The sequence below is a fragment of the Aotus nancymaae genome, unplaced genomic scaffold, assembly GCF_030222135.1.
Source record: "Aotus nancymaae isolate 86718 unplaced genomic scaffold, 86718_ANA_hifiasm-v0.15.2.pri h1tg000014l, whole genome shotgun sequence".
Taxonomy (NCBI): Eukaryota; Metazoa; Chordata; class Mammalia; order Primates; family Aotidae; genus Aotus; species Aotus nancymaae.
In genome coordinates this window covers 104,510,350-104,530,650 of record NW_026988425.1, presented here as the reverse complement: position 1 = coordinate 104,530,650, position 20,301 = coordinate 104,510,350, and the positions used below count along the sequence as shown (strand labels likewise).

Here is a 20,301-nt window from a genome sequence, read left to right as displayed (position 1 = left end):
TTCAACCTTGTATACTTAACCAAGTGCTTTGCAAGACTAGAGAAGCAAAAGATGTGCTGGAGTGCAGGCAGGACATACCAAGTGGCATAGGTATGTCCTGCCTGGAGCACTGAAAGAGTTACAAGTGTTCAGAAGGATAATTTGCTTATGTCTAGAGACAGTCCATGATGCTATTGTGAAAGAGGATTTTAAAAGGCAGGTGAATTAAGGCAATAGGTGTCAGGCTGCCATATGCAACTCCTAGGGTGGATTGTGTAGAGGAGAAAAAGTAATAACTTTTCCTCACTATCACTAGGTTCATGGCTGAGGTACCTATAACAAAAGATTAACAAGAGAAAAGTATACAACTTTAATATAAGTTTTATATACATGAGAGCCTTTAGAAATGAAGACCCAAAGAAATGAGATCTGTGTATTTTTTTAGCACTAATTAAATACTTTATTGAATAAATACAATACCAAACAAAATGCAGTCAAATGCTTTCTAAAAAAATGTTAAAGGCCTTTCTACTCAGGCTAATGACAAACACAATAAAGGCAGATATGCTAGTTTAACATAGTTGGCTGATTTTATACAGCACTTATATCTTTTAGTCCACAAGTATATTATTAAATGATAGAGAACGTCTAATACAACCATTTCTACAGAACTAGGAAATAAATTTCTAAGAAAGAAAGATTTTACAGACCCCATCTTTTATACCCACCCCAACAGTCTAACTCTAAAGAGGATAAAGCCAATGACTTTCCTCACAAGAGCTCACGACTAATGTCACTTTGCTATCAAAATCTGTATTTCTGATCCGTTATGAGCATTGAGACAAGATTCAGATATCCCAAAGAAAGAAGCACAGTGCACATTGTGATCGCCTATTCAGCAACAGTGAGCGCTGCATCCAAAACTCTCATCCCAGGAATTAAATAAGATCAGCCACATTCATGGGCATCTCCTCCACTGTAGTATTGTAGAAAGTCTCAATGTCACGAAGAATCCTCTTGTCTTCTTCTGTAACAAAGTTTATAGCCACACCTTTCCTCCCAAGTCGACCCCCTCTGCCAATTCTGTGAATATAGTTTTCACGATTGGTAGGTAGATCATAATTTATAATCAAAGACACTTGTTGCACATCAATCCCACGAGCCAACAAGTCAGTAGTTATCAGAACACGGCTTGACCCTGATCGGAATTCCCTCATGATAACATCTCTCTCCTTCTGGTCCATGTCACCATGCAGAGCAGAAACTGTGAAGTCTCTAGCATGCGTTTTCTCAGTCAGCCAGTCCACCTTGCGCCTTGTATTGAGAAAAATAACAGCCTGCGTAATGGTCAGTGTCTCATACAAGTCACAAAGTGTATCCAACTTCCATTCCTCTCTCTCAACATTAGTATAAAACTGTTTGATTCCTTCAAGGGTCAATTCTTCCTTTTTCACCAGAATTTGAATTGGATCTCTCATGAATTTTTTGGTCACTTCCAACACATCAGTTGGCATTGTGGCAGAAAGCAACACAACCTGAATACTTGTATTTAGTTTTTGGAAAATCTCATAGATTTGATCCTTAAACCCACGACTCAACATTTCATCTGCTTCATCCAAAACAAACATTTTGATCCATTTTGGAGAAAGATATCTTCTGTTTAACATATCGAACACTCTCCCAGGTGTACCAACAACAATATGTGGTGCTTCAGCCTGCAGCTTCTGCATTTCATTTCGAACATTTGTTCCACCAATGCAGGCATGGCAAGTTGCTCCCATATAGTCTCCAAGTGCCAGAATTACCTTTTGGATCTTTAATACAAGGAATAATAGCTCTCTGCTGAATAGCGGAAGGCTTCTCAAAACCGTGAGCATAGATGCCCTGAAGAAGAGACTCCTTTAAATTCATATCATCAAAGTTATCAACAATCTCATTCCAGTTGCTCTCGATGACACCATTGGGGTCCATTCCCTCTGGGCCGCCATGTTCTCTGCTGTTACAATCCGCGGAGCCACCAGACATGATCCGATAAACCCACTCAGCGCCCGACTACAAAGCGATCTGTGTATTTTTATGGACAGTCATGAAGAAGTATGACTAGAGGACATAAGAGTATATTCTAATGGCAATAATCTGGAGCGGGACTTAGCAAGGGTTGTTAGTTTGGATTCTTGGTTTACCTGTATGATATCCTCTTCCTCTGGATAAAGCAGGACATCTATCACATGAGGGATTTCAGGGGAGAAAGGAGGGAGGTCAGAGAGTGACCTTCTAGGTTTTAGACTGTTCCAGGAAAAAATGGCAGAGGGTTGGGAGATGAGAGGGAATTTCTTGCTTCTGCTGTTTTCTCAAATGCCAAGGTGTTACAGTTTGGGGTAACATTTCCTGAACTGAGTCAGGTGGGGAGGGCAACACATAGAGGCTTTCTAAAGTGTACGTGGGCACAAATAGTTTTCATTGAATCAATTTCTGGCTTCTCTTTTCTAAAAGGCATTTTCCTGTGGTAGTATAGTACTGGTTCTTCTCTCCAGCCTGCCCTTTTGCAATGGACCTTCTCCCATTTTTCAGAAGAAAAGAGCCCTTTCCTCCATCTGGAATCTATTAGACTGCTTCGTCCTTAAACATTAAACCTCCTGGGTTGGTTGGAAGGGTAAATGACTCTAATTATCAAGTGACATATCCTTTTCAAGTCATGTTCTCATTTTGACTTACAACAAAATTGAAGGAGGACCCAGTGGATTTGTCACTTGATAGAACATTCAGAATAATTTTGGATAATATATTACTGTTAGATATTTAACTGCTTAGAAGTTCTTCGAGATACAGTGATGTCTTTATGACAGAATACATTACATATACCTCCATTTATTTTTGTGAACATGGTTTCACAGCATTGAAAATCAAAATAAAAATAGGAATAGGCTTGTTGCTAAACTGTTTCATTCTAGCAAAAAATAATATTCCTAAATGGATTTGATACATGTAATCATTAGGGAAATAAAACCACCCCTGTTTACCTCATTAAAAACTGCTTTCTGGCAGGGCGTAGTGGCTCATGCCTGTAATTTGAGCACTTTGGGAGGCCAAGGCGGGTGGATCACTTGAGGTCAGGAGTTCAAGACCAGCCTGGCCAGCATGGTGAAACCCCATCTCTACTAAAAATACAAAAAATTAGCTGAGTGTGGTAGTGGGTATCTGTAGTCCCAGCTACTCAGGACGCTGAGGCAGGAGAAATCACTTGAACCCAGAAGGCAGAGGTTGCAGTGACCTGAGATCATACCATTGCACTCCAGCCTCGGCAGCAGAGTGAGACTCTGTCTCAAAAAAAAAAATTGCTTTCCAATACAAATTTACTTTTTTATATTTAATAATTACTTTATCAACATTAGCATGGTAAACTAATAATATACTGCTATTAATTTTAGTAACAGTTCAGAAGAAAATTTTAACACTTAGAGCTTTATGTATGGTCATGGGAAGTAAACATTTTATTTCCATATTTTGTCATAGAGAAGTATGATAAAGTGATAATAAAAACTTTTGTATTAGTCCACTCTCACACTGCTATGAAGAAATACCTGAGACACGGAAATTTATAAAGAAAAGACATTTAAAAGACTCACAGTTCCACTTGGCTGAGGTGGCTTCAGGAAACTTAGAATTATGGCAGAGGCACCTCTTCACAGGGCGCAGGAGAGAGAACGAGTGCCAACAGGGGAAGTGGCAGATGCTTACAAAGCCATCAGATCTCGTGAGAACTCACTATCACGTGAACAGCATGGGGGAACCACCCTCATGATTCAGTTACCTCTCATTGGCTCCTTCCCACGACGATGTGGGGATTACAAATCAAGATGAGGTTTGAGTGAGGACACAGTCAAACCATATCAACTTTCAAACACAAAGCATACTAGAGATAAATTTTGTAGGTGAAGTAGAATTGAAATGCAAATACAAAAAAAAAGAAAGAATGTGATGAAATTTATTAACTGCTAAACAACTCATTTCATATATTTTTAAAGTGGATGACACAACAAATTGATATGGCATTTTATTACATTGGATACATTTAAGGGAGTCATGAAATGGTTCTTTTTTTAATGTCAATATTTATACTTCAAATTATATTCTTTGGTACTATTTAAACTTCTGATGAAAAATTATAGATATCATTTTGAAACAAGCGCAAAGGTACATTGTTTTTCAAAATTCTTTTAGTGAGTGCTTGCATAAAAAAAAGTTAAAAGACCACCTAATTAAGGTCCTTGAGATAAGAGCTCAAATATGGAAGCAGACAAAAACCTCCCAATCTTACCTTAGCTAAATAACCATTTTTAGAATAATCTTGATAAACAAGTATACATATTTTATATTTGCATTTACTGTATATACTATTAAAATTGCATCAAATAAAAGCCTCTAAAGTAGTGTTCTAGCACTGTCCTCTGAAACAGAACCAGCTTTAGGTTAGCTATGCAACTCTCCACCTGCCCTAGACCAAGCAAGCATCAATTGTGGGGCTTAAGAGATGACTGGAGAAGGTTTGGTGTGTGTCAGTCTGCTGTGTAGCCCTGATAGGGAGTTGGAGGAGTGGGTACCAGAAGTATCACTAGGAAGGATGTAAGTGATTACTCAACTCTCTTGCCTCAACACTCCTATCACAGGAAGAAAAACTTGATATCCAAGTGACTCGTGACACCTCTTGATTCCAGCTGACCATTCATAGATAGGTGGTGTCTTTGGGACCAGGAAGGCTTGAAGGAACAATGTGTACCCTCTGCTGTTACCACATCTGGCAGTCTTTCCACACTGGTATAGATGACAAGTCTTCAGATAGAATGCTTTCATCCTGTTCCTCTGAGGGTCCAAGGGAATGAGCAGATGCCTTTCTAGCCTCACAGATGCCTTTCTTGTTTTTGAACCTGGCATTCTGACCCACAAGGAAGGCTGTCTATGACTGCCTCCACACTACACTGTGTGTGTGCCTGTGTAACTCTGGGGGAGGGGCAGAGGAAGAAGTGCTTTTATGTGTACTCACAGCCCCAAATTATCATTTTGGTAATGACAAAAGCAGAGGGATCCAGGAGAGTACTGGGTCAGGGAAGAGGGAATTGGAAGCAGAACAACTCAGGAGGGGATCTTTCATGCATAGACATGTTTTCCTAGCATCGTTCTCCTCCACACCCATTCTTTATAATCTACTCTCTAGGTTTTTAGTAGAATGCCTTATTTGATCTTGGAGTAGCAAAATTAGTGTCTTAAAAGTCTATGTATTTCTAGGAAAGAGGCAACTGCTTAAATATCACTCTTGGAACTTTTGAAGGCAGAAACTTTTTTTGTGTGTTTTAAGAGATAGAGTCTCACTCTGTCACTAGGCTGGAGAGCAGTGGTGTGATTGTGGCTTATTGTAGACTCAAACTCTTGAGTTCAAGCAATCCTCCTGCTTCAGTCTCCTGAATAGCTGGGACTACAGGGAAGGGGACACCATGCCTGGCTAATTAAAAACAATTTTTTTGTAGAGATAGGTCTCGCTGTGTTGCCCAGGGTGATCTCAAACTCCTGGCCTCAAGTGATCCTTCTGCTTTGTCTTCCCAAAGTGCTGGGATTACAGGAGTGAGCCACTGTATTCAGCCTAGGAATTCTTAAGGAGGAATCTGGCTGCCTTTTGGGGAGGAACTAGCTCATGTCAGGTGTTTGAACTTTAAACAATTAGCCATTGGATCCAGAAACATCTTTATTTTCCAAATTATGTGTTTTAATATTTAGTTTTGCTTTGTAGAATTTAATGAGCATCTGTTTTGCCAAATATAAAAGTTTCCATGATGATAGGAAAAAATATATAAGGTTTTCTTAAATAGTTAGCTGTTTGACCATAATCTGTGGCATAAAAAAAGAATGTTTTATTTTGCTAATTTGCTATACTACCATTTTTTCCATAGTACCCAGTCTAAAGTTGGTGAAATTAAGGCAAAGTGACTTTGAGCTGTCAGTGTGAGAAATAGAACTAAAAAATATTTTCATTTATTGGCTAATTCTTAATTCATAAATGTATATTCTGGTAAGTTGTACTGAGTTAGGTATTATAAATCAGATTCTTAACTGAAACCTAATAACTTACTGTGTTGAGAATAGCTATAATCTTACTTGATTATGTGTCTTAAGCATCTTATATAATTTTTTTTTTATGTTTAGGGAAAACATAAAATGTGATTAAGTGGGAAAAAATTAACCTAAAAGTTTACAAATTTATATTTGAGAATGTTTAAAAGAAATGATATATCACAGCCTTGTTTTATTTGTTAGCTGTGTGTTCTTTTTCTCATATATTAGAATAAGGTATTCTCACTTGACAAATAAACTTTTTTTCATTTTAATTTCACACATTCAGCCTTCACCCCCACTCTAAAAATTAAAAGGAATGGCAACATTTAAGTAACATCAAAGATCTGATTTATGTTGACAGGTGTCAAATTGAATTATGAATTTTGTGAGAGTCAATCCTATTTAAATGCAAAATATTTTTATAATTGCAAATATATATATATTCATCACCAAATCTTAACATCATGGGGATGACTTTTAAGAACTGCCCCCAAATCAGTAGCTAAATAGATCCTGGGAAAGTTCATTCTGTTTCTGACAGTCACTCTTCCTGAACTAATGGCAAGGATCACTTAAGATGCAGGCACTCAAGTGTGAACAGAATGTAACCACTCAAAGGACTGGTAGTGGTCGGATGCACACAGGATGGAAGTATTTGGATGTAGTGTATTAAAAATGAACAATTGAAACCCTGCAGCTTTGCATACTGGCATTTAAGTATTGTATAAACTACAGGGAGTTGTGTGTGCACATATTAAGCTGTAGTGTCTAACAGCCCAGAAACAAATATCACAGGCTGTGAACTAGATTTGGCTCATTAATAAATGATGCAGTTCCCTGATTGACGTGCCCTTCAAAATATGAGCAGCCTTTTGAAATTAAACTCTTTGTCTTTTTAATGTGAACAATATGTAAAATGAATTGGACACTCTCAATTAATTCTCAGTAGCCTCACTAGAGTTAATATTATTTTTACTTGAAGTAAAATACAGATTTACTTCGAAGCCTTAATAGCTATATGCCAGTAACTGATGTTGATTACAGATCACCTGTGGCTATGAATTAAAACAGCAGTGTGCTATTGCAGAAAACTGCCTTTTAAAATTGTAGGAAATAGCCCAGTCCTGCAGGGTATATTGCCGCATGTCCTTTTGACATGCATCTCAGGCACCACCTTATCTATTAATAGTTTTGTTTTACTTTGGACACTTATTAAACATAAGATCATTATCCTGAATTTTCCTCTCTAGTGGCAAAAATGGTAGAAACAGAAATACATCCTTTCTAATAATAGGCATTCATTGAGTACCTACCATGGGCAGTGCACTGTTATGGCAGCCATGTGTGGGCACAGTGATGTGGCCTTCATTTTATTAAGATTTTGAGGTCTTAAGTTTTTTATTTAAATAATTTTATTGTGCAGATTATAAATATTTTATGAAATATATATGTAATAATTTGTGTTTCCAGATATTTTAGGCAGAAAGCAACTATTTAACTTTATCTAAAAAATAAAGAATTGCCCCAAATGGGTTGATTTGTGAAGTGTAGCAAAATTGCCTTCTGTGTTCTAATTCTTGAAGTGGGTGGTGGTTTACTTTATAATTATTTGTCAAGCTGTTTCTGTATGTATATCCTTTTCTTATGTCCAATATTTAAATGGGTGGGGGAAAGGTTTATCTAACCTCAAAATATTTTCTGGAACAGTGCCTAAAATTCCCTTGTTATTGTGTAATTATTTTAGTTAATATTTGGCCTTTCTTTTTACTCCTCTTAGCAGGTAATACATGAAGGCATAAGCCCATTATTTAGTAGGATGGGTTTGTCAGGTCACTCTTCTCTGTAGCCTGAGTCTGAGCCAATGTAGGAGGGATTCTGGAAGATGGTATGATGAGGGGAGGAAAAGGAAAATTTAGTATTGGATGTTAACAAAATGGAAAGTCAGTAAACCTAAATAATACATAACCTAAATTTCTCACCTTTGCAGATTTCAATCACCAACATATAACCTATCTTTACTGAATTGATTAGTTGTCTCAGATGGTGGTATGGTAAAATCTTACTAATTTGGACAGTGGTTAAAATACATTATTCTGAATGTATAGTTACTACTTTTAAGTTACATATTTAGTGACATAAAACTCAAACATATTGGCTAATGAAGATGTGTGACTATTATATGAATGGATACTTCAGAAGCGCTCCCAGTAAGTTAATGCGTTTAGGTGGTTTTCCCCCATGTAGTCTTCCTAATAAGGCTCTTAAAACCCGTGCTTGTCTAGTTCACATTTGTTATAGAGTAGGGGAGTACAGATGAAGAGATATTTAGTCCATATAAAAAGAATAGGCTGGGCGTGGTGGTTCACGCTTGTAATCCCAGCACTTTGGGAGGCCGAGGCTGGTGGTCATGAGGTTAAGAGTTTGAGACCAGCCTGGCTAACACAGCAAAACCCCATCTCTACTGAAAATACAAAAAAAGAATTAGCTGGATGTGTTGACGGGTACCTGTAATTGCAGCTACTCGAGAGGCTGAGGCAGGAGAATCTCTTGAACCTGGGAGGCAGAGGTTGCAGTGAGTCGAGATTGTGCCACTGCACTCCAGCCTGGGCAACAGAGCTAGACTCTGTCTCAAAAGCAAAAAAATAAAAATAAAAAGACTGTATGTGTTGGTGGGGCGTGGTGGATCACGCTTGTAATCCCAGCATTTTGGGAGCCTGAGGTGATGCGGGCAGATCACCTAAGGTTGGGAGTTCAAGACCAGCGTGGCCAACATGGTGAAACCCCATCTCTACTAAAAATATAAAATTTAGCCAGGCATGGTGGCGCATTCCTGTAATCCCAGCTACTCAAGAGGCTGAGGCACAAGAATTGCTTGAACCCAGGAGGCAGAGGTTGCAGTGAGCTTAGATCATGCCACTGCACTCCAGCCTGGGTGGCAGAGCAAGACTCTATCTTAAAAAAAATAAAAAATACTGTACATGTTAGCAGTGAACAGTTTACCATTTTGAATGTAAAGGAACCATGAATTAAGTCGTATTACTGCATACCTTATCTCATCTATAGTGGGTATGTGAGAGTTAAGGCACTGTTATATTAGTAAACTAGTCCTGACAGTAGAACAATTTATGTTGAAAAAGTCTGGCTGTGCTGATTGCGAGTGTTTGTGACAGAGAGCACTCACATGATTTTTTTTTTTTTCCCCTGAAATTCTTTTGGAAAACCATCTGGATAATACTTCATCTGAAAAATTATGATTTGGATACTGTGAAAAACAAATATTGCTTTCTTTAAGCAGATATCTAAACATAGTTTGCATTTTTTCTATTTTAAAATATTCTGTTTTTCTGTGTGTTTATTAATTTTCAGATGGCAGGAAAACAAGTGAAAGTGCTTAAGCAAGCAACCACACTTCTCCTAAGGTGATTGGTTGTTGGACTAATAAAAAGTCGTCAGTCTAAAGAGAATGAGAGTTGGCACAAACCCAGGTCTATTAAGCTAGTTACTCAGGGTCTTGGTTAACAGGATGTTCACCTTTACTCGACTTTTTTCAGTTGGTGTTGTTGATACTGGGTATTGGTCTCTCTGCTGTGGCTGCCTCCTCCAGCCTGGAAAAATAGCCCTAGTACATGAAGGTCCTTTTCATTTATATGAAATATTAATAATATCTGCTAAGAATACCACATTTAAATATAGCTTATTAAAAACTATTAAAAATACTAATGTTAGGGGCTGGGCATGGTGGCTCACATCTGTAATCCCAGCACTTTGAGAGGCCAAGGCGGTGGATCACTTGAAACCAGGAGTTCAAGACCAGCCTGGCCAACATGATGAAACCCCATCTCTACTAAAAATACAAAAAAATTAGCTGGGCTCAGTGGTGTGCACCTGTAATCCCAGCTACTTGGCAGGCTGAGGCAGGAGAATTGCTTGAACCCAGGAGGTGGAGGTTGCAGTGAGCTGAGATTGTGCCACTGCACTCCAGCCTAGGTGACAAAGCAAGACGCCATCTCAGGAAAAAACCAAAGAAGAAAAAACAAATCACACACAAAAAACTCATGTTAGGGCATGCCTACTGTCTAGGACATAAATGAATTAATTCCTTCTGCCACTGCCCCAGACGTGTACCACATGGAGTTCTACTTGGGAGAAGCCGCTTCATCCCTAATCTGTTTTGGCAGTTTTGAGAATCTGCCCTTGTGAGTTTGTTAATGGTCATGTGGTTAAGGCAAAAGTGACTAAGATGGTGGCTGGCCACTGCCGACGTTTTATGGAACATGGAGTAGTTCAAGGGAATTAATTAGTTGTGTTCTGTTTATCACACCAGTTGAAATTTACCCTAACATTATTATTTTCTTATGCCTGGCTTCTGGATGTTGCTCATTTATTGGCGGTGGCTCCAGCATGATCTTACCTTTTATGCCACATATGTCTTCAGGCTCACCTTTTCATTTCAAGATTCCAAAATAGGAACACAATTCAGATATGGAATCCATGTCAAATGCCTTAGAGTTACAGTTTTTGGAACTCTTATCTGAAACCACCCTTTGTTTTCTCTGTTCAGAGTACTTATGTTTATCTTTCCTGATGGGTAGCTAGACATACCTCCCAATTGCTCTGGAGCAAACTCACCAACCTCGGGGATGCTCAGGTGTTCCTCCTGTCTCGTTCTCTTGCCTCACTCTCAGGTGTTCTTCTCATTGGACATCTCTTTCACTTGCCCCCCCTCCCCTTTTTTTTTTTGGAGATGGAGTCTTGCTCTGTAGCCCAGGCTGGAATATAGTGGCATGATCTTGACTCACTGCAACCTCCGTCTACCATGTCCCAGTTCAAGCAATTCTCCTGCCTCAGCTTCCCGAGTAGCTGGGAGGCATGCTTTACCATGCTAATTTTTGTATTTTTAGTATGAGGTTTCACCATGTTGGCCAGGCCAGTCTTGAACTCCTGTCCTCATGATCCGCCCGCCTCGGCTTCCCAGAGTTCTGGGATTACAGGCGTGAGCCACCATGCCCAGCCCACTTGCCCGTTAAAGAGTTCATCTCTTCCAGTTGACTCTTAATCTAGACTGACTCTTGAGCCATTTGTGGGTGGGCCACAGGTAGAAGTACTGTGTGGTTTAAGCTAAGTCTCTGGAACCAGTCTGCAGGGTTTCAAAGCTTGCCCCACCACTCAGGAGCTGTGGGACCTTGGGAAAGGCCCATTTTTGTTATATTTTAAAATGAGATAACATTGGTATCTACTTCATGGGATTATTTTGAGGATTACATGAGTAAATAGATGTGAGGTGCTTGTAACAGCACCTAACATAGAGTAAGTACTCAATAAATATTAGTGCTTATTAATATTACAAACTCATCTTCATGACACGTACTCTCAGTGGTTAGTGACCGTTATGCACTGGATCGAAGAACTCTGACTGTGCACATACCCCTGCAGGAGTAGATCCGAGGAAGACATACCTGCATGGCACATAGACATAGCTGAGCAGGGCCTGTGGGCATCTGTGCATGCCGATTTCCCCTGCTCATCTAAACTGCCGCCTCTAAAATGCACCTTGAGTAAGGTGCATGCCCACTGGGGAAGAGTTGTTCCCAGAACCCACACACCTCACTCCTGCAGGCTTATCAGCCTCTGCCCTGAGAGTGGGAGCCTGACTTCCTGGATGGGCCCAGACCCTTCAATTATCTTTATTTCAATCATGACTTCCAGCATTGTGTCTGCTGTGGCTCCCTCTGCTGGTTCCTCTAGCATGTATGCAAATCTGTGGAATAACAACTTTTAAAAATTCAGTTTCAGATTTTTAGGAATGTTTGCATGAAGAACACATTTGAAAACATCTTTTTTTGTGTGTGTGAGTGATACAGATCACATGTATATTACTCTTATTTTGGCACCTGCACTATGAGTTGGAATATTTTCAGGTTTGAAATTTTTTGTTTGGTTTGATTTCAAGTGGGGACTGCCGTAATATGCTGAGAAACTTCTTCACAACGTAGTCATCAAAAGCTGATCATTATGTTTTATATTCTAATATATGGTACTAAATATCTCAATATCATTTTAACAGTCTAAAGGGAATGTTATTTTAACATCTAAATATGTGGAGACTTAGTTTTGAAGTCTGAAAAAGTCATAGCCTAGACCCCTAGGACATTGTTATGTTGAGGGTTTAATACACCTTAGAAAATAGTACCTCAAATTTATTGGGTGATTCATTATTTAGTTGGGGTTATACTTTATCAATAAAATGTGCCACAGTGTCCCTAAAATTGTATTTTAAAATAAGTCTTCTGCTTCTTTGCATTTCCTTATCACTGTTTCCTTTCTCCCTTCCATCTTCTCTTCCTTTCTGCTAGGATCAAACAGCATCAATAGGGTAACTGCAAACATGGAAAATGGAGAAAATGAAGGAACAACTAAAATTATTGCACCTTCACCAGTAAAAAGGTCAGTGAAGTTAACTGAAGAAACGTGCAGTCATATGCTATGATAAAAATGATTTTTTTCTGTAGACAAGGTTAAAAATCTTTTAACTTTGATAATTAATGAATACTTTTGATCCATGGGTTCCAATAAATAATCTCTGGGCCAAAGTATACATTGAAACACCAGTGAAATATAAAACATCAGGACCTGCCTCTCTCATTTGAAGAAAATGCTCTTTTTATCACAGCAAGGTGAACTCGCAGATAGTCTGTGATCTGCATTCTCCACAGCAAAGTGAAAATTCCTTGTGATTTTTAAAATGCCATGATATAATGAACTAACTCAGAGGGACTTGTAAAATAAAGTAGATAATATTCAAGTTTAATGTACTGTGTTCATTACAGTGGTGCACTGAACTGTTCCCTGAAAAGAGGGTTTATGGTATTTAGAGGCATCAGAGCCTCAGAAGTCAGTGATTGCATATGTATGAAGACTTGTCATGGTCCTCTGCATCTGTTTTCCCAGGGGCATTCCCAGTGGAAAAGCCTTTTCTTAATATATTACATGGATTGTTTCCCCGAGAGCTCAGCCTTGTTTTCTGTTAAGACACTGTTGCAGAGTCATTTTTTCTTATCTCCAATTATGTTCATGGAACAGCATTATAGATGACAATGAGCAGCTTTCATAAGCTCGCTTGCTCTATGGGGTTGCCCTACATGCATCATGGGGAAGTCCCAGCAGTCAGAGATATGTGACCTGCAAATACTTCTTAGATCATCTACTTGATATTTTTTTAGTAAATAATCATGTCTTCATTCAGTGGGATTGTGGCTACTTTGAGGAATGTACTTCATAATTTCTCAGCAAGATAACTTTAAGATCTGAAGATTCTCAGAGTTGTAATATTTTACCCAAGGATTTGCCTATGTTTTCTTTTATTTAGTTCTAAGACATATACCAGTTCTTTTTTTAGAATGACAGGTTCTTATCATTGCATATCTTCAGTTTACCATCTTTCCTTAGCCTCACAGCTGTGGATAAATAGCATCAGCTTCATCTGTATGTACCGGGTATGCTTGTGGTATGTTCAGCATAAGAACAGGAATCTTCCATGAGATTCAGATCCCAAACTTTTTTAGCATGTGAAGAAGGAGTACAATCCTCCTTTTAAAAATTTATTTTTTCAACTTTATTTTAGGTCTGGGGGTCCATGTTTTGGTAGGTTTGTTACGTGGGTAATTTGTGTATCACTGAGGTTTGGTATTTGCATGGTCCCATCACTCAGGTAGTAAGCACAGTACCTGATAGGTGGTCTTCAACCCTTGCCCCCTCTCCTCCTCTGGTGGTCTCCAGTGTCTGTTGTTCCCATCTTTATGTCCATGTGTACTGAATGTTTAATTCCCACTTATAAGTGATAACATGCGGTATCTGGTTTCTGTTTCTGTGTTAATTCACTTAGGATAATAACCTCCACCTGCATCCATGTTGCTGCAAAGGACATGGTTTCATTGTTTTTATGGCTGTGTAATATTCCATGGTGTGTATGTACCACATTTGCTTTATCCAGTCCACTGTTCATGGTCAACTAGGCTGATTCCGTCTTTACTATTGTGAATAGTGCTGCAATGAGCATGTGAGTGTATGTGCCTTTTTTTTTTTTTTTGAGATGGAGTCTCATTTTGTTGCCCCAGCTGGAGTGCAGTGGTGCAATCTTGGCTCACTGTAACCTCTGCCTCCTGGGTTCAAGTGATTCTCCTGCCTCAGCCTCTTGAGTTGCTGAGAATACAGGCACGCACCACCACACTTAGCGAATTTTTGTATTTTTAGTAGAGACGGGGTTTCACCATGTTGGTCATAATGGTCTCAATCTCTTGACCTCGTCATCTGCCCACCTTTGCCTCCAGAAGTGCTGGGATTACAGGTTTGAGCCACCACGCCAGGCCATGTGTCGTTTTTTGTAGAATTGTTTGTTTCCCTTTGAGTATATATTCAGTAGTGGGATTATTGGATCAAATGGTGGTTCTAAGTTATTTGAGAAATCTTCAAACTGCTTTCCACAGTGGCTGAGCTAATTTACATTTTCACCAACAGTGTATAAGTGTTTTTTGGCCGGGTGCCCTGGCTCACGCCTGTAATCCCAGCACTTTGGGAGGCCAAGGTGGGCGAATCACTTGAGGTCGGGAGTTTGAGACCAGCCTGATCAACATGGAGAAACGCCATCTCTATTAAAAATTAGCCAGGTGTGGTGGTGCATGCCTATTATCCCAGCTACTTGGGAGGCTGAGTCAGGAGAATCACTTGAATCTGGGAGGTGGAGGTTGCAGGGAGCTGAGATCATGCCATTGCACTGCAGCCTGGGCAACAAGAGCAAAACTCCGTCTCAAAGGAAAAAAAAAAAGTATTCTCTTTTTCTCCACAGTCTTGCCAACATCTATTATTTTTTGTCTTTTTAATAATAGCTATTTTGAGGCCAGGTGTGGTGGCTTGCACCTGTAATCCCAGCACTTTGGGAGGCTGAGGCAGGCGGATCGCAAGGTCAAGAGATCAAGACCATCCTGGTCAATATGGTGAAACTCTGTCTCCACTAAAAATACAAAAATTAGCTGGGTGTGGTGGTGTACACCTGTAGTCCCAGCTACTGGGGAGACTGAGGCAGGAGAATTGCTTGAACCCAGGAGGCAGAGGTTGCAGTGAGCTGAGATCATACCACTGCACTCCAGCCTGGTGACAGAGTGAGACTCCATCTCAAAAAGTAATAATAATAATATTAATAGTAATAATTATAGCTATTTTGACTGGTGTGAGATGGTGTCTCATTGTGATTTTAATTTGCTTTCTTCAAATGATTAGTGATGTTGAGTATTTTTTCATGTATTTGTTGGCTGCATGTATGTCTTCTTTTGAAAAGTGCCTATTCATATCCTTTGCCCATTTTTTAATGGTGTTGTTTGTTTTATCTTGTTTCATTGTTGAAGTTCTTTATAGAGTCTGGATATTAGACCTTTGTCAAATACATAGTTTGTGAATATTTTCTCCCATTCTGTACAATGTCTGTTTACTCTATTGATAGTTTCTTTTGTTGTACAGAAGCTCTTTAATTTAAAGTCCCACTTGTCAATTTTTTGTTTTGTTGCACTTGCTTTTGGGGACTTAGTCATAAATTCTTCACCAAGACTGATGTCCAGAATGATATTTCCTGGGTTTTCTTTTAAGATATATTTGTGTAGTTTGAGGTGTTACATAACTTCTTTACCTTGAGTGGATTTTTGTGAGTACATTTTCACCCTTCTGCATGTGGGTAGCCATTCCAACACCATTTAGGGAATTCTTTCCACATTGCTTGTTATAGTTGATTTTGTTGAAGATCAGATGGTTGTAGGTGTGCGACTTTATTTATGGGTTCTCTATCCTATTCCACTGGTCTTTTCGTTGGGCTTTGGACCATACTGTGCTGTTTTTGTTACTGTAGCCTTGTAGTATAGTTTGAAGTTGGGTAGTAAGATGCCTCCAGCTTTGTTCTTTTTGCTTAGAATTGCTTTGGCTGTTTGAGCTTTTTTGGAGAGGGGGTTCCATTTTAGAATACTTATTTTCTGTGAAAAATGATGTTGGTAGTTTGATAGGAATAGCATTGTATTTGTATGTATATTGCTTTGGGCAGTATGGCCATTCTAACAATATTTTTCAACCCCCTTTGCAACCACATTCCTGTGATAGTACTGATACCTGAAGCGCCACCAAAGTTTTCCTCTCAAGCTTCAGATGAGAAATACCTTAGGGAGTGAATGCAATTAACTGGTCACCCAGATTTCATTATTCTTTAACTTTCATCTACTCTCTCAGTTCCTCTTTTATCTTCCTATTTCTTTTTCAGTCTCCCTTCTCCTTTCTCTTTGCTTTTTCTGATTTGTTGAACACATACACTTTCTATTGTTGTATTAAGTATCTACCATATTTATTACTTTTCTTCATTTCAAAAGGTAAGCTTTTACTTTGGGAATTGGATCTGCAGAAGTTTTTAACCTTTATAAAAATAATAGGAAACTTAACTACTATATACTGTCTACAAATCTCATGAGTTATATGCCTCTGTCAGATACATAATTTTATAGGCTTATATTGATTCCTTCATGGATAGTATACTAGGGTGCAAGTCTGTTTTCTTTTTATTATTATTTTTAAATGACCTTGTCATCTTTCCTCTCTTCTCTTTGTTGGCTGTTATAAAGTACTCTGCTATCACTGTATCCTAGGACAGTTATATAGAGGATTCCTCAAAAACCCAGGGTTAAAAGTGGATTTGGAGTTAAATAGCTCTATCTTTGTCTGAAGCTAAGACTCCTGAGGATGTGAAAGGTGACAGAACCCTCCTGCCCTGGTGTCTGGAGGCTTCTGATGTGTCCCTTCCTCTTTGTCTCTATGTTTCCCCACGGGTTTCTAAAACAATTTGTTAAGGGTAGAATAACAACTCAGTTATATTTACATTCTTAGGACTGAAAGATGATACTAGGTCAGGAAATAGCATTTGAAAGTCATTCTGATTTGGAGGGATGAAGCCAAGATGTGGCGGAAGCTGGGAAAAGGTCAGTTTAGGTAGCCTGAACCTGCCCAGGGCAGACCAACCTATGTGGATTCAGACCCATGCCTGGAGCCAGGGCTTCTCTGATCACTGTCGTAAAACGGGATCCAGGCTAAAGATCCTGGGAAGCCCAGGTCCTTCCTCCTTGGCTTTCTTCTTTTCTTGGCTCTGTGGTTCCCCTTGTTTCCTCTCCTGCAGGTGGACTCTAGAGTTTCTAAACAGCTGATGAACCTGGTATCTGTTGACTAAAGCAGTAAAACTAGAAAGAAAGAGTGGGGAAAGACCCAAAGGTACTTACTGGAGACATAGATTTTTTAGGCAGCGACTTCATGTTCTTTTTAGAGTCACAGGCGTAAACAAGCAAATAAGCGTGCACATTTTAACTTTGTTAAAAAATTTTACTTAACAAATAAGTTTGTTTACTTTTGTTTTCTACTTAATTTATTTTTCATACTTTTTTTTAAAATTAAAGCTTTAAGAAAGCAAAGAATGAAAATAGTCCTGATACCCAAAGAAGCAAATCTCATGCACCATGGGAAGAAAATGGCCCCCAGAGGTAAAGAGAATTATTGTTTTTATAAAGGAGACAGTAGAAAAGGGGTTAGCACTTGCAGCTCATTGAATAAAGGAATCCAGCTGCTGGGTGACTGATCACAGCTAGCTGTGGATAAAGTGGGCAGACTCTAAATCATTGTGACAGAGGGGAGGGTCTGGGATTTCTGAAGTGGAAATCAACAGTATGTTTCATAACATGAAACTTTTTCCTGGAAAGCCAAAAGGGAAACCTAAGAAATATTATGAAATTACCTGTAAGGTAATATGTTTCTGAAAACTCTAAATGACATATTAATGATAATTTGCCCCATTCCATAGTTTTGGTTAAAAACTTAAGTCAAAAACTATAGCTGATGAATAGTGATGCTGGAAGACCTTTATTCCTAAAAATATGGATATGTCTAGTTTATTTCTGGTAACAACTACCAAACCAGTGACAGACCTGTGTTGTACCTTACCGTTCAAATTCTAGCCCTGCCACTTCCTAGCTACTTTATTTGGGCCATTTAATTAAGTAGTCTATATTTCAGTATTTTTTCTGTTTAACAGGTCTAATAATTGTACATCAGTGCTGAAGGCTGATGTGAAGATTAGCTGAGATAATGCATGTAAAGCCTTTAGTTGATTCAGTGTTTAGAAAGGGGTAAATTCATCATACATATGAATTGTTATTGTTATCATTTGTGTGTGTTCATTTTTTACTACTGAAGGCTAGTGAGACAAATGGCATTCCTGCAAATAATGACCTTTATGATTTGATTTGCCAGATCTTACCTCTTTTCTTTCAATTAATCTTGTCAGCAAAGAGAACCACGTGGAAGTACCAGCTGTGTAGTTACCAACTACTCTAGGTCTGGACTTCCCTCAGGACCTCTCTGGACTCTTTGTGACCATTTCTCTTTCTCTCTAGTGGACTCTACAATTCTCCCAGTGACCGCACTAAGTCACCAAAGTTCCCTTACACGCGTCGCCGAAACCCCTCCTGTGGAAGTGACAATGACTCTGTACAGCCTGTGAGGAGGAGGTAAGCGGAATACAGTCCCTCTGCTAGCAGTTTTCAACAGAAGCAGACAATTAACATTGTCCCAGGCCTGTCTTTATAACAGGTGATTCTTACACCAACATTATGGTTTCTCTCAAGATAATGGGAAGCTTGCTCTTTTTGAGATAAAATAAGTTAGGAATCCTGAAGCATTTATCTTAGCCAGAGTTTTGGAGAATTCTTTCATAAAATGTAGGCAGGAACTTGCTTTCAGTATTCTATTTATGACTAATGTGTCTAAAACTAGTAAAATATATACTAAAAGTATGTATTATGTATAGTATATAGTATAGAAAGTATATCTTAATATATGAAACATATTGTTTCTATCTGAGAAGACAAAACTACACTTAAAGATAAGCCTTATTAGCTGAAAAACGCCTTTTAAAGCACAGAAAAAAATGAATCCTGTTACATTTTACCTGTAAGGTTAGAATGTTTGAAGGGATTATATTTGTGTATGTATGCTTAATAAAAAGGTTCTTAGCTGGAAGTTTTGGACCTCTCCACAAAGCGGGCTGGGCAGTGTGGCAGGTGCAAGAGAAGACGACATAGAAATGACTCATCAGTGAAATTCTTTTCTCTCCTACATGATAGGGACTGTGGTTTTCTTTGAGTACCTACATAATTGGCATTATGTAAATGACTTTTTCTTTTTCCTCTTTTTAAAAAATAAAAATGTATAAATTAAAGTAGAGATGGGGTCTCGCTCACTATGTTGCCCAGGCTGGTCTTGAATTCCTAGCCTCAAGCAGTCCTCCCAGCTCAGGCTCCCAAAGTGCTGGTATTACAGGCATGAGTCATTGCACCCAGCCTAAAAGACTTTAATAATTGTAAGAAGTTCAGTTCATGATTTCAGGTAACCATCAAAACTCTTTTTATATACACTGCAGGTTTGGAAGCTGAACCCTCCTTTCACCTATGCCCTAGTTAACACACACTTGCTGGCCCTTTGCTGCTTGATCCCTTTTGCTTCTGCTAGTTTCCCAGAGCTTTGTCCCCATCTTTCTAAAACCAAATTCAACTTCACTGAAATCCTTTGATGGTTAAGAAAAGAAGGGTCTATATTTCCTTCATGTAGTGGGACTGACGTGATGGGGCTAGATCAGGACCCAACAGTGATTAGATAGAATAATAGAGTAATAGAAAGCATTTGTTTGGTATTGGCCATATTCCAAGTACCAAGCAAAGTGCTTGCTATATATTATCTCATTTAATCCTGATAATAACCCTTTGGGAACTGGCATTTGTATTCAGGCCCGATGTGATTCTAGCAGAGGGGGATTAAATAGGGAATTGGTGCAAAGGTATAAGTAGGATTGAAGGTGCAAAAGGCAGAGAGTGGTGTAACTCAGAGATGTAGCTGCTGTTACAGCGTCTAGACTGAAGAAATGCAAGGAGAGAAGTGGGTGTTACTTAGAGTCCAGGAGCCACTTCCACCTTTGGGCTGGCAATCCTGAGCCTGTCTTGCTGCTGACATTGCTGCAGGCACCGTGACAGATGCTAGGCGGGGACCGCTGTTGGTGACATTGCTGGAGGTACCACCACTGTAGCCAAAGAACCCCCACTTCTCAGGAGTGCAAGAGTTGATGACACAGATATAACTAGAAGCAAAATCACT

The 20,301-nt window shown here is 39.0% G+C and overlaps 1 protein-coding gene and 1 pseudogene across 2 annotated transcripts in view; one reads left to right on the top strand and one right to left on the bottom strand.

Annotated features, from left to right (window-relative positions):
* Positions 1 to 20,301, top strand: part of EPB41L4A (erythrocyte membrane protein band 4.1 like 4A) — a 253,363-nt gene that overhangs the window by 191,226 nt on the left and 41,836 nt on the right. For both annotated transcript variants that reach the window (XM_012470114.3, XM_064376209.1), the window contains exons 13-15: positions 12,438 to 12,528; positions 17,556 to 17,639; positions 18,549 to 18,662. In XM_012470114.3, coding sequence (XP_012325537.1) covers positions 12,438 to 12,528; positions 17,556 to 17,639; positions 18,549 to 18,662 — 289 coding nt within the window. The remainder of the gene's footprint in view (positions 1 to 12,437; positions 12,529 to 17,555; positions 17,640 to 18,548; positions 18,663 to 20,301) is intronic.
* LOC105729400 (eukaryotic initiation factor 4A-II-like) lies at positions 416 to 2,027 on the bottom strand (annotated as a pseudogene).